Source organism: Balaenoptera acutorostrata, chromosome 17 (genome assembly GCF_949987535.1).
Source record: "Balaenoptera acutorostrata chromosome 17, mBalAcu1.1, whole genome shotgun sequence".
Classification (NCBI taxonomy): Eukaryota; Metazoa; Chordata; class Mammalia; order Artiodactyla; family Balaenopteridae; genus Balaenoptera; species Balaenoptera acutorostrata.
Window position 1 is genome coordinate 18,630,802 of NC_080080.1, and position 14,338 is coordinate 18,645,139.

General features: G+C 40.9%; 1 protein-coding gene and 1 non-coding gene across 4 annotated transcripts in view; both read left to right on the forward strand.

Annotated features, from left to right (window-relative positions):
• Nucleotides 1-14,338, forward strand: part of SNTB1 (syntrophin beta 1) — a 248,408-nt gene that overhangs the window by 139,666 nt on the left and 94,404 nt on the right. For all 3 annotated transcript variants that reach the window (XM_057532284.1, XM_057532283.1, XM_057532285.1), the window contains one exon: nucleotides 5,698-5,905. In XM_057532284.1, the coding sequence (XP_057388267.1) occupies nucleotides 5,698-5,905 (208 nt within the window). The remainder of the gene's footprint in view (nucleotides 1-5,697; nucleotides 5,906-14,338) is intronic.
• On the forward strand, nucleotides 4,763-4,835 carry TRNAR-UCU (transfer RNA arginine (anticodon UCU)). The gene has a single exon. It is a non-coding gene; the product is annotated as a tRNA-Arg (tRNA).

Below are 14,338 nucleotides of genomic sequence, written 5' to 3' on the forward strand. Positions count from 1 at the left end.
CTTCATTGTAAACCAGAGTACAAACCAGAATTGATCAAGATTAGCTTGGCACTGTGATATCCCATGCATACGTTATCTCATTTTTGTCTTTTCAATGATCTTGAGAGGCAAGATTGAGCCATCTTACGGATAAGAAAATTGAAGCTTAGGGAGGTTAAGGAACTTGGCTCACAGCCAACAAGTTTTAAAGTCAGCCTGAGGGCTTCCCTGGTGGCGCAGTGGTTGAGAATCTGCCTGCTAATGCAGGGGACACGGGTTCGAGCCCCGGTCTGGGAAGATCCCACATGCCACGGAGCAGCTGGGCCCGTGAGCCACAATTGCTGAGCCTGCGCGTCTGGAGCCTGTGCCCCGCAACGGGAGGGGCCGCGATGGAGAAAGGCCCGCGCACCGCGATGAAGAGCGGTCCCCGCACCGCGATGAAGAGTGGCCCCCGCTTGCCGCAACTGGAGAAAGCCCTCGCACGAACCGAAGACCCAATACAGACAAAAATAAATAAATTAATTAATTAAAAAGAAAATCCTTAAAGTCAGCCTGAACCCCAAAATCTATATGCTTAACAACTACCTCCTGACACATGTTGTTTTAAATTGTTTTCTTTAAAAATGGGCTACTGAAAAAACTACTGCACAGCCAGACCAGGAATAGGATTTCTTTCTCTCCTTATACTCCAAGACATGCATTGCACCTGGTGCATTTACATTTTGGCAAAATAAGATTAAATGACAAATTAAGCCAAAGTGTGTGTGTTTGAGATTTGTGCTAGGTAGTGTGATAAGTAACCATATATATACATAGTCACTCCATGACCTTGACCAGAATCTTGAGTTGTCTCTCGGAAGTGCTGGGGACTTTCGCGCTACCAGCTACTTATTGTTTGCTTTAGCATGTAGAGTACATTGATATTAAAAGGAAAAGTTGGTATTCTTCTTCCTCCTTCCCCTTTGGGTTTAGGGAGAAGTGAATGTGGATCACTGAATTCTTTCATTTATTCATTGCACAAATAATTGACATCATTTCTGTGCCAGACGAGCCAACAATTCTTCACCCACTATCATTTTTTGGTGATTTCATGCTGCTCCCATATGCTGTCAGTGAAAGGCTCTTTCTCATCCCCCTGTTGACACTGACCCCTGTCTTGAGTCACATTCTGTCTCTTTATAGAATCTATAAAGCTGACAAAGCTGCAGCTTTGTCAGAAAGAATGGTCTTGTTCCTCTTCACTCAAATCTGTAAGCCCTTCCTAGGCTGTTGATTCACAACCCCAAACACTCGCCATTTACATTCAGGACAGACTCTCCAGAACCTTACTTCATCCAAGGCCGCTCTGTGGTAGTTTTAAGATATGTTCCCAAATTCTTTAATTCTCTTCCCTTTAAGAAGTGAAGCCTAACTCTTCCTTGTGAGTGTGCATTGGACTTAGTGCCTTACTTCCAACACAAAGAATGAATCAGACATATACACTAATATGTATAAAATAGATAACTAATAAGAACCTGCTGTATAAAAATAAATAAATAAAATAAAATTCAAATCAAAAATTAAAAAAAAGAATGAATGAATCAGAACTGATTCATATATGATTCGTATGACGAATCAGAACTGATTTGTATATGACTTTGGAGACCAGGTGATAAAAGGAATAGTAGTTTCTTCTTGCTCTCTGGGGGAAACCAGCTACCATGTCATGAAGACACTCAAGCAACTTTTGTGAGATAACAAAAGTGTGGAGTTTTTTTTTTTAAGTTTTTTTTTTTTTGATGTGGACTATTTTTTAAAGTCTTTTATTGAATTTGTTATAGTATTGCTTCTGTTTTATGTTTTGGTTTTTTGGCCCCAAGGCATGTGGGATCTTAGCTCCCAGACTAGGGATGAAACCCACACTCCCTGCATTGGAAGGTGAAGTCTTAACCACTGGACTGCCAGGGAAGTCTCAAAAGTTTGGAGTCTTAAGCCACTTAATTCTGGGGGAATTTGTTACTCAGCAGTGGATTACTAATACACTTTCCAAGAGCCCTCTGTTGTGTTGCCCTTTTGGTGACAATCCCCTACGGGCATAGCTCTTTGGGGGGTGGTTTGAGCTTGAGCTCAGAAAGGCCTGCCATGATCTTTAATCTATATAATTTGTGGAACATGTAAAGCATTTACCCAGGCCTCAACCTCTAGAAATTCTTAATAGGTCTGGGATGGGGTCCAAACATCTGTATTTAATGAAATGATTTTAAAAAAAACAAAACTACTCAGGGGTTCCTGAAGAATACTTTTGATGGAGAACTGCTGCTGCTTTCTTTTTTTGACTATAAAAAGCCACAAGCCTCTCTATTCTGTGTCCTCTCTGTTCCTTCTTTGAGACTGATGGGGTGGGGTGAGGTCAATTCACTTTTCAGCATGTTCACCTCAGCCACTGGGGACCCTGGCAAACAACCAAGCTCAATGCTTTTTTCTTATGACCCCATAGAGCATCCTTCTCAAACTTAAATTGCGTCAGATTTACCTGGAGGGGGATCGCTGGGCCTCACTCCCAGAATTCCTAATTCAGTGGGTCCAGGTACGAGTTGAGAATTTATATTTCTACTAAGTTCCCAGATGATTCTGCTGCTGCTGGTCTGTGGTCACACTTCAAGAACCACCATTAAAAAGGCATAGGACCTGGTATTTAAACTTTGCCTCAAAAACAGTCCAAAATCCTCCCTGTAGTGCAGGCAACAGCAACAGCAAATGAAAACAGACAAACAAAACCTCACCCATTTTTCCTGAAACAAGTCATCCATGGTGACAGAAATTCTGCTAGTGGTTATTTGAGGGGAAAATAACTGGAAAGGGAGTGTGAGGTGACTTCTGGGATGCTTGTAATATTCTGTTTCTTCATCTGAGTGGTGGTTACAGGAATGTGCTCCCTTTGTGAAAACACATTTACAATCTGTGCACTTTTCTATCTATATGCTGTGCTTTAAAAGCTTACTTAAAAATTAATAGTAATGGTAAATGCTGTCAAAATCTGGGGAAAGTGGGCCTCCTCTTCACTAGCCTGGGCCTCTGTTTACAGGCCAGCTTTCCTCTGGTTATGCTGGCAACCCAACAAAGAAATTATTCTTTCTTTCTTTTTTGCTGGCATCATTTTTGTATGCATGTGTGTGTGTATGTGTGATACCTGGCTAGTGGCTGCTTCCCAAACTGTCATTAAGAAAAAAAAATCCAGGTCTTCAAAGGAAAATATTCCAAGAGAAATATTTGCATGTTTTAAATTCTTAGAATGATGGATATTGATAGGATAATTTGAAAAGCAAGTTGAGCTCTCAGTAATGTTTTTGGAGAATCCTAGTTTGTGTTTGACTACTCAACTTTACTGAGGAGTAAGAACTTTGGGAGGGAAGGAAAACTCACCCTAGATTGACCGCCCATTTCTTTGAAAAGTGCCTAAGAGGCATGAGAGTATTTTCTTCTGGGTAAGAACACATGTCACCTAAAAAATTCCCTGTTGCATCACATAAAACCTTTGAAGTCTTAGCGAGAGGACTTGTTTTGCAAATTTCTTACCGAAAAACACCCGCTAATTATTGCTAAAACTCCCCTAGAGATATTCTCCTTTTTAAATCATTCTTTTTCTATCATTTAAGTTTATGGGTAGAAAAGGTTTACTCACTCTAAAATGTTGGTTTCAAATGTAAATGAGGCCAGGTTACATTGGGACTTCTAATTTTCTGGTGATCTGCAAAATTGTTATTTTAAATTGAGGAGCTAAGTAGGACACTATTGGGCATATTTGTTGGTGATGATGCCTTGAGACAGCTGTAGAAGACAATGGATGCTCCCTTATTGGATGCCATCCAGCCTAAAGGAGAGGCATTGTAATTCAATATTTAAATTCATGGTCTTTGAGCCTCAGCATCATGGGTTGAATCCCAGTATCACCAGCTTTGTGGCCTTGAGTCAGTTCTTTCTCTGTCCCTCCAAACTTTAGTTTTGTTTTGTTTTTTTTATCCTGTTAAATGAGGTAAATAATATCAGTCATAGGGATATTACAAAAATTATAAAAAATAATATAAAAGGGTTTAAATTTTTGCCTGACACATAGTAAATACTCAATTAATGTTAGCATAATTATTGAGGGGTGAAGGGAAATTGATACATGGATCATTTCATTTAGTTTTGAATTTCCCAATCTCTGTATCTTTCTAATGCAAACACGAGTGAAGAAATGTTATTTATTTGCATGTATACATACATGAATGAATAAATAAAATGTATGCTTTTCTCTCTGCAATAAAAATTATCTGTCTAAAAATTATAGATGTGGAGAACAGGTTAATGGTTGCCAGGGACTTGGGATGGTGGAGGGGAGGGCAGCGCTTGTGACTGTAAGGGGTGACTGGGGGAAGAGCTTTGTGGTGATGCAGTGGTTCTGTACCTTGGTTGCAGTGGTGGTTACATGAATCTACACATGCTAAAATGGCAGAGAACTATATGCTTGTGTTTTACCAACGTCAGTTTTCTGATTTTGATATCGTATTATAGTTATGTAAAATAGAAACATCGGAGTAAACTGGGTAAAGGGTATACTGAACCTCCCTGTCCTAATTTTGCAATGCCATGTAAATCTGTAAGTATTTCAAAACAAAAAGTTAAAAACTAAAAGGATCTGTCTAGAATTTCTTCCTTTTACCATAATTACAGTATGTAGATCTCACTCTGAATCTCAGGTGATCCCGTTGGAGTTCTGGCATAAACTTTGGTATTTGACTTTAAATATAACACTTTTGGGAATTCCCTGGTGGTCCAGTGGTTAGGACTCCGTGCTTCTACTGCCGGGGGCCCAGGTTCGATCCCTGGTCGGAGAACTAAGATCCTGCAAGCTGCATAATGCAGCCAAAAAAAATAAACAAACAACACTTTTAGTGCATCTCTCTCCCCACTGTTACCCCTTCCTCAGCCAACTCACTCCTGCAGTACATTTGTCCAAGTATTAAGTGGTAGGGAAATGAGCCACGGACAGGATTCTTAAAGAATGCAGTTTGGTCGTCTTTGATGCTAATTCACAATTAACCCTAAGCAGTAGGATTAAGCAAGTGGGTAGATATTTCAATCTACTTCCCACCAGCAGCAGCTAGGTTGTGAGTATATTGTTAAAATCCTCTGTGGATTGAGAGGCAAGGTAAATTAATATCAGCTCACAGTTTGGAAGTCTTAATATGATACTACTAAAAAGCCACTCAGCTGAGTAACAGGAAAACCAGACATCTTTAATTCAGGTGATTGGATGGTTGGATAGCTAGGCCCCCAGTACCTCGACCAATGCCTGCGCACAGTCAATGTTTGTAGATGAATGAATGAGTGAGTGAATGAATGAATGAATGATGGGGGCATTAAGGTAAACCATGGGAAACAAGTTAAAAATAAGAGTAAAGAATTAGTTCACCTTAGTGGGGAGAGGCAATATAGAGGTAGGAGGTGGGGAAAAAGGTTATTACAGAATTATATGGACTCTCATCTGTGTGAAACTTTTGAAAATTGTAAAGCACTATAAAGAATCTTTTATTCAATTGAAAAATAAATTCAAAAATCTTAATTGAAAAGCTAAAAATTAAAATAAAATGTATAATAGGAAAAGAAAACAAAGAATTAGTTCACCTTTGAGACCCAGGACTTAGGAAGCATGATCTGCCGGGGAACCTTCCAACTCTTCTCTCTTTGCTTCTCTAGGCAACTTGAAATCCACTCCCCAGATGCTAAGCACACGGTGATCTTGAGGAGCAAGGACTCAGCCACTGCCCAGGCCTGGTTCAGTGCCATCCATTCCAACGTCAGTGACCTGCTGACCCGGGTGATCACCGAGGTCCGAGAGCAGCTGGGGAAGACGGGCATTGCTGGCAGCCGGGAGATCAGGCATCTTGGCTGGCTTGCAGAAAAGGTAAGGAAAACGTTCCCTGCCGTCATAGGCATTTTCCCCAGGCTTTCCCAGCACTTGCTGCAACCACTGAAGTCGGGTACCTCATTCCACAGGCTGATTCTCTCATTGGCATTTCTCGTCTGTCTCCAGCAGATTTTCTGTTGCATTATGCAGGGGCTGTGTCTTCAGCAGCCTTGATTCCCCACAGACGGTCCAATATGTGGCAAAATGCAGGTGGTCACTAATTGTCTGTTGCATGGGTGAATGAGTGACCGGACAGTTTGATTCTCGTATGTACACAGGAAGGGCAGGGGAAATGACTCAGACTCACAACACAGCTGTCTCCTTGGGAGGTAAGGAAGTTGAAATTGTTGCTTAGGAGAGGGTTCGTGTGGGTTTTGATGGACCTGCTTGTTAACATAGATGCATTTACAAATAATAACAATGATAATAACAGCAAGGATTTCTTAAGCAACTACTCCATGCTGACTCTTATATATTATCTTTAAGTTGTATCTTAAGCCAGCAGGCTCTGAATGTGTCATCATTTATGAGCACCTATTTTGTGCTAGGCACGGTGCTAGGCAGGAGTGCAGAGGGTTGTATAAAGATGAAAAAATGCTTACTGTCTTTCCCCAGGGAGGACAGCTGCTAGGAAAGGACCTAGGGTCATGGTAACACTGTCACTCTGACTTCTTTTCCCAAGTGGTGTGATACGTTGAAGATAGTAAAACTCACTGCAGCAATCTCCTGGGAGTTAACCCTCCTCTTGATTTCAAAGGATTGAGCCTTTGCCATTGTCCTTACCTCTGATTGCTGTCCCTTGAACTTGACCTTGAGTGCTCAGGAACACTGGGCTTTGGTGACAGTCTGACCTCCCAGTGACTCACATTCTAATAGGCGGTAAATGGGAATAATGATTGTTGCAATAACAGCTTTCCTGCCAGTGAACCATGTCATCTGAGAAGACCCAGTACAATGGCACTTGAAAATAATACTTGAACACAGCATTCGGCAGTTTTCCACCATTGTTCTTTGTTCGCATCAGTTCATGCGTGGGTCTCAGCCACAAAGTTCAACACAAGGTGGGCTGTTTGGTTTGGTATTGTCCCATCTCTCACAGGTTTCAGAGGACTCAAGGGACAGTGCAGGTGGTGGTGGCACCAAGATCATAATAAACAAAAACCGCAGGTAGTCTCTCATGACACCGTGCGTGGGGAGTCCTGCTGAAAACAACACTTCAAATCTGGATGATAGCATTTTAGAAGTCGTTCTCTAACCCTCTCCACTTTTTACCCTCTCCAAATGTATGTGTTTTTATTAGGAGAAGTCTCATTAGTCAGGGATCTTTCAGTTGCAAGTGACAGAAAGCTCAACTCAGCTTGAACATAAAAGGGGACCTACCACTTCTGATAACTACAGTGTCCAAGGGTAAGCTTCAGGCATGGTGGGATCCAGGGACTCAAATAATAATAATAGACCTGCCTCTCCATCTTTTTGTACCCTGTCCACTTTGTTGGTTTATACCCTAGCAAGCCCCCTTTTCCTTGGCCTAAGAGTTCCAGGCTTGTGGGGGGGGGGTTGTTTTGATTTGTTTTTGTAGCTGGCTATTTCAGTGAATAGAAACCTCTTTGCTCTCATAGTTCCCACAAAAGTCCTAAGATCAGCCTGATCCAAACCATGTGCCCCGTTTGTTGAAGGGAGGTGGTTCTCCAATGGAAAATTAGGCTGCTGTGCAAGGAAAAGACTGAATGGGAAAGCAAAAACAACAGACATTCGCTATAGAAGGAAAAGGGGAGGAGTTGATTGGGATGAAAAATGTCCTCACTTGGTTAGGGTCCAGAGTGGACGTGGAAGTGTACTGCATACTTTAGGATCCAGCAGGAGGTGGATGGCAAACTCAAAAGGGATGATTGGAAGGGATTTAACATAGCAGTAATTTATAAGGTGTGGCCGAGGCAAGGGAAACCAGTAAGGGATGGAGAAGCACTCCAGAGCTCAACAGTTAGAGGTCACTACCATCCTTTAACCTGAAATGGCCAGGAACAGGAGCAGTTACCTGAAACTAGCAAGACTTGTAGCTATAGAAAAAAGCATCCACTAAGAGCTATGGTCTTTGGGAGAGAAACACAACCCCTGCCAATCCCTGCCTACCGATCTCCTGCTGGTGTCTCCCATTGGCTGAGGCTGATTGGAAGCCAGAGGCAAGAGAGCCCACTGATGCTCTGTTAGGGTCAGACTCCCAGGGCTCCGACCAGGGCAGAAAAGGATGGAGTGTGGATCTAGAGGCAAAATGAGGCTGTCCAACACACACATCCCTCTACCTTGCAAGTAACTGAGATGGTCGCAACTCTAGAAGGTACTTTTCTCTCATCTCTTTTAACGCCAACTACATTTAAAACCATTACTATCTGGATAGTTGAAAAATGATATTGTGTCATTAGCAGTGATATTGACATTTTTTCCAAAGGTTCCATTTTCTCACTTATAAATTGTCTGCTTATGCCTTTTGCTTATCCCAAATTATCAGTAGACACATTAAGCATTCCTGTGGAGCAGTCATAAAGGTGCATAAAAAGCTTTCTGCTTTTAGAATATTGTTATTCTTTTGATGTAATTTCAGATCATCATTACAGATGTTTCTTTAAATTGTATCATGCATTATATCCATAAGAGCAATCAATAATGACTTATCATGGATAATTATCAGAAGCAAGGATGTCTTTTATTGCCTTCATCTTCAGAACTTCTTAAAGGATTACCATAGATCAAGTCCAAGGGAGCAAATGCAAACTGGAATTTTTTTGAATAAATATTTAATACTGAATCCTAGTGTGTAGACATATGAATGGTTTTTAGCAAAATGTTAGAATGAATGGCAAATCCTTAATACTGTGGCTTTCTTATATTATCACAAATATCAGAGAATTCACTTGGTATTTGTAAAGATATAAAGTATGATCCTACATATATTCAGCTGTAATTTACCTTAAATTGATATCCTTTGTCTTTTCCTATACTGTCAATCTTTGATTTTTTTGGATTAATAACAGTAGCTCTAGGACAAAGTTTGTACATATTATATTCAATTTCAAGTTTTTAAAACTGGCATTTACATGAACTAAAACAATATGAAGCGACGTTTTCCTTTCTAAAATCCTGTTCAGTGCAAACCCTAAAACTTCCTCTACACTACACAGAAGGAAAACTTTACATTTAACGTTATTCTTCATTGTGAGATGGTCCAGGGACTAGAAGAATGTCTCCCAAGAAATGATTAGGTCTTGAGTCAATGGGGAGAGTTCAGTACACTCCGAAAGAGGAGAATGAGCATGAGAAAAAAGTGGAGGTGACGGCTTACAGTTTGTAGGGAGAGCAGACCAGAGACTGGTCTAAAGGGAAGTGGGGTCATCCTGAAGGAAGGTGATAAGCAAATCTGGTACCTTGGATGGCACCCAATTATGGAAGATCTTGAAAGCTGGACAGGTGGTTTGAATTTGATTTGGTGGCAATAGGAAATCTTCATATACAAAATCAGAGAGAAGGGAACTTAGAGGTGACCTCTATGGACTGAACGTGTGCCCCCCAGAATCCGTAAATTGAAGCCCTAATCCCTAATGTAATGGAATTTGGGGGTGGAGGCTTTGGGAGGTAATGAGGTTTAGATGAAGTCATGAGGATGGAGAGAGAGCTCCATGATGGGATTGGCGCCCTTATAAGGGATGAAGACACCAGAGCGCTCTCTCTCTACCACGTGAAGATACAGCAAGCAGGTAGACTTCTCCAAGCCAGGAAGAGGGCCCTCACTAGAACCCCAGGCTGACACCCTGATCTTGGGCTTCCAGGATCCAGAACCGTGAGAAATAAATGTTTGTTCTTTAAGCCACCCAGTCTGTGGTAATGTGTTACAGTAGCCTGAACTCTGGGACCTAGAAAATGGAAGGTGTTTTATTTATGGTCACACTTTAAGTCAAGATACAGGAATAATTAGTGAATGGGACAGTGCTGTGATATCATTTTCTCTTTAATTTTTAAAAGAATCCAGTGCAGCTCATTCATGGCAATCAATTTAATTCTTTCCTTGAATTCTGGCAGCCATTCCCTGAACTCTCTACAGAATCAAGGTCAACTCTGCAATCGCCTTTGAGTGGGGCTGTTTTCCTTGTCTCCTTGGTGTCCTTGGTCCTGTGAATGACACCACAGTGACAGGTCCTGTACTGCTTTCCCCTGTGAGTGCCCTCACCTGTAGATGGGCCAGGTGCACCAATATAAAGTCTTTCCCGTGATCATATTAGTCTCAAGCCTTTTAACTCTTTGCAAGCCCCAGTTGCCCCAAAAGGTCCATAACTGCTCATCCCTACCCTGAACAATAAAATGCATTATGCCCCACACAAATTTTTTCAATCATCTTTCTTCAGTTAATCTTTTTACAGTTATTATTGAGGTATTTTCAATGGTCCTATTTCAGACAAGAGAAAAAGAAAGCGAGGATAAAATAAAGAATAATAAAGAAAAAATAAATAGAAAAAAATAAAGTTGTGACTCTCTCACTACTTAAGAAAACAGTAATAAACAGGAATATGGCAGAATTGTTAAATTCTGTTTTGTGCTCAGTTTGTAGGGTATTGTCTTTGCTTTACCTTGTTATCTCAGTTTGCAAACATTTCTTGTCAGATTAAAAACACAAAAACACAACACAATTAAAAAAAAAAAACAACCCCGTTGGTAGCTCTGAGATGCAAGTTCAATTCTCAGCTTTCCTCATTTCCACTAGTTTCCTTCAAATGGGAAGGTTTATAGAGCTGTGCCTCCCCAGGGTGTTGTTGGAAGAGACGAAGCTGGTAATTAGTATTTATTCTGTGCCTAGTCTGTCTCAGGCAATGTGCTTGAAATAATCCCTATCCTAGGAGGCAAGCTTGGAGAAGTTAAGAAACTTTTCTAAGATCACTCCTCTAGAAAGTGGCAGAGCCAGAGTTTGAACCCCTCTTTCTAACTCCACAGCCCAGAACTCTCCACTAAGCTGAACTAATAAGGGACCCAGGGAACAAGTGTCCATATGAGTGAGACCCCCCCAGAACCCCGTGTCAGAGCACCACTACATACCAAAAGCACAGTTTCAGAACTAAGAGACATATCAAAATAACTCAAATCCTTCGTTTGCCTTTATGAAAATAAAGGGTGTCTTTGTCAGTCGGGCTATCACAAAGTACCATAGACTAGGTGGTTGATAAACAACAGATATTTATTTCTCACAGTTCTGGAGGCTGGAAGTCCAAGATCAGGGTACCAGCATGGTTGAGTTCTAGTGAAGGCCCTCTTTGTGATTTATAGACAGTCCTCTTTTGTATCCTTAAGTGGCAGAGAGAGAGAAAGGGCTAGCTGTCTTCTTATAAGGACACTAATCCTATCTTGGGGGCTCCACCCTCATGACCTAATCACTTCACAAAGGCCCCACCTCCTGATACCATCACATTAGGGCTTCAACATATAAATTTGAGGGAGACAGAAACATTCAGTCCACAGCAGAGGGAATTTACATACCACGACAGAGCAACACTTACTATTGAGAAAATCTTTTCTCACCTGTCCTACAAAGACTGAAATTATCTTTGATAGGATAGGTTAGAGGAACACTAGAATACACACACACACACACACACACACACACACACAAATATAATTTGTGTACACACACACACACACAGCATTGGCCTTGCTTTGCATGTTTCCAACATCTATGAATTTCAATGACCATGGTTTAATTAAATAATCCCAGTGTCTCAACAACATGGTTCAGATTTCAGTTACCATGGCGTATTAACTGTAAGTAATTTTATAAAGCACAAATTTTGCTGCGAGGTTTTTATTCCACAGATCACTGTGTACATAGCTGATGTGATCACGATTGCAACCAATCACATCACTTATTTCCCAGGCTGTCATGATTGGTCACAGAGTACCTGTTAATTCACACACAGACAGCCAGGTGAGTAGTTGTGTTTCCTCTTTGTCTCCTAAGGATAAATCTATATGACATTTACAGGAATGGAAAATAGAAAGGGGGAGTGAAGGTAAACTTATGAACATAGATGAAGAGAGTAGCTGTGAAGAAAGGATGAAGATGGCCCAGAAGAAGTGACGCCAGTGAGAAACTTCACATTAATGGAGCTCTCAGAGATGTTTCACATCATGGCAGGTTCCAAGTATAAAAAAGTTGCTAGCTGATCCAGACTTAGAAAGGAGATGGAAAAGGAGAAATTATAATAAATTAGCCGCCTTCTGGCCCCACCCCCCCAAAAATAAAGGAGAATGATGACTTGTCAAGACATAGAAAGGATGCTCACACATCTCATACGTTATGTGATGAGAAGACAGCAAGCACTGTTCAAACTACTCTTAGTAAGTTTTCGACAAAGAAAGAAAGCACTTTAATCCCCAATCTTTCCAATGTTTTAAATTATAGATTACTTAGTTAATATTAGTTTTACTATTTTTTCATTTCCTTATGCATTTATAACTGACAGTAAGACAATTTTAATGTTTTAATAACATTTTTGAACGTCCTTACAACAATGCCAGTTTTTCCAACTGATTATGAGATCACTTAGTATGATTTCAGCTTGCACAGTCATTTTTATTGACCAGCACTACTGTGCAAAGGCAGCTCTCTGTCTCTGTCTCTCTGTCTCTCTCTCCATTTATCCATCTCTCTCTATATCTATCTATCCATTCATTCATCTACCTATTTTATCAATCCCTACCTATCTTTCTGTCCATCCATCCATCTCTATCTATCCTTATTCATCTCTATTTATCCTTATCTATTTCTACTGATACTTCTCTATCTACTCATCCAGCTCTCTCTCTATCGCTCTTTATCTCTCTGTCTCTATCTATCAACATATTTTTCTATATTATTACTTAATTCATTAGACCATCATTAATTTTCAATTCCAACACTAGCAATCTATTCACCCCCCAAAATTCCAGATGAAATATAACCGAGTAATTTGATTCTCTAGCCGCGTTACCCAGCTATATTAGAAGAAGCTCAAGTGTAAATGTAAACTAGCCCTGGCCTCAGTAAAACAGGCTGCTGGTAATCAAGGTCTTGACAATGTCATTAATAGAATGATATTTCTGGAGACTCTAAATATATCAGCTCCACCATCTGCCTAAAAATCACCTAAGTAGGAATTTCCTACCACTTCTTCCAGGAAGAAAATAGTCTCTGACCTGAGGGAACTCCCATCTGATAAATGGAAGTAGAACTACTGCCCAGGCTACCCCTGACTTGCATCATCCCTAAATCAAGACTGTTTGTTATGCTAGGAAACACAGTTAATGCAATTAAGTGCTAATAGGCCTGACATATTGCTTTAAAAGGCAGTCATCAAGATTCCGCATGATCACCTCCGAGATGGAGCAAGACAGGAAAACCTGGCAACAGCTTGGGGTTATCTTTCTGTTAGTCTTTTACTGGAAGTGTTTAAAGTGAATGTAATTCGAATTGCCCCATCTTACATTTACTCAAATAAAAATCAAAGACTTAAAATTAGGATGGAACTTGGGGTGGAAGCAGAGGCAGCCATAATGAAAGCATGAAAATATGCCCACTTTTATACATGACTTCACAGTGCGATTTAGTCATGAGTCATTCTCCCCGGGGTGGAAACATCAGAGCTGCCCGTGTAAGAGAGATGGGGACATGTACGTTTAGTTCCTGTAGGCTGATTCGCACAAATTCACAGCGACCTGATTCCTTCTCTTTGGAGAGGCTCATGAGACTCGAGATAGAGAGCTCCCTGTGCCTGGTTGTATGGCTAGCAGACTCTGCTAAACTTCGTTTTATCTTATTAGGCATTGCAGATTGCTCTTCCTTTATGAAATAGATAATACATTGATGAATGTCTTAGGTAGATTTCTTTGGAAGCTGAGTCTGAGATGGAGCTTCTCGAGGAGTGATTACAGAGGAAGAACTCCATTATACAATAAAATGAGGCATGTTAAACATTTTCAGAGTTTGAGCAAAAATCAGTTTGAACCGGGAGTGGTTAGGAGCTTGGGGAAAGGCTTATATAAAGTGTGGAAGCAGAGTAAAGAAATGATTGATCAGCTATAGCTTAAAGCCTCGTCGGCTGTGATTGGTTGTCCTTAGGTTTCAGTTTCGTAACCTCGAGGCATTTCAGGCTTAGATTTTGGTTTGCTCACATAGGCCTCCTAAGCATTAGATCCATCTCAGTCTAATGGCCTCCTTGTTTAATTAATTTAACAACTCTTAGGAGGGGCCTGTAAGGAAGTGAGTGAAGCAGCATAAGCAGGGGAGGAAGGTAAGTGTGGACGTGGTGATGTTGCAGGTCTCGGGCGAGTCCCTGGGACGAGCCACCAAGTGAGGGTCCTTGGCTTCTTGCATGAAGGAATTCAAGAGTGAGCCAAAGTAGAGCGAAAGCAGAT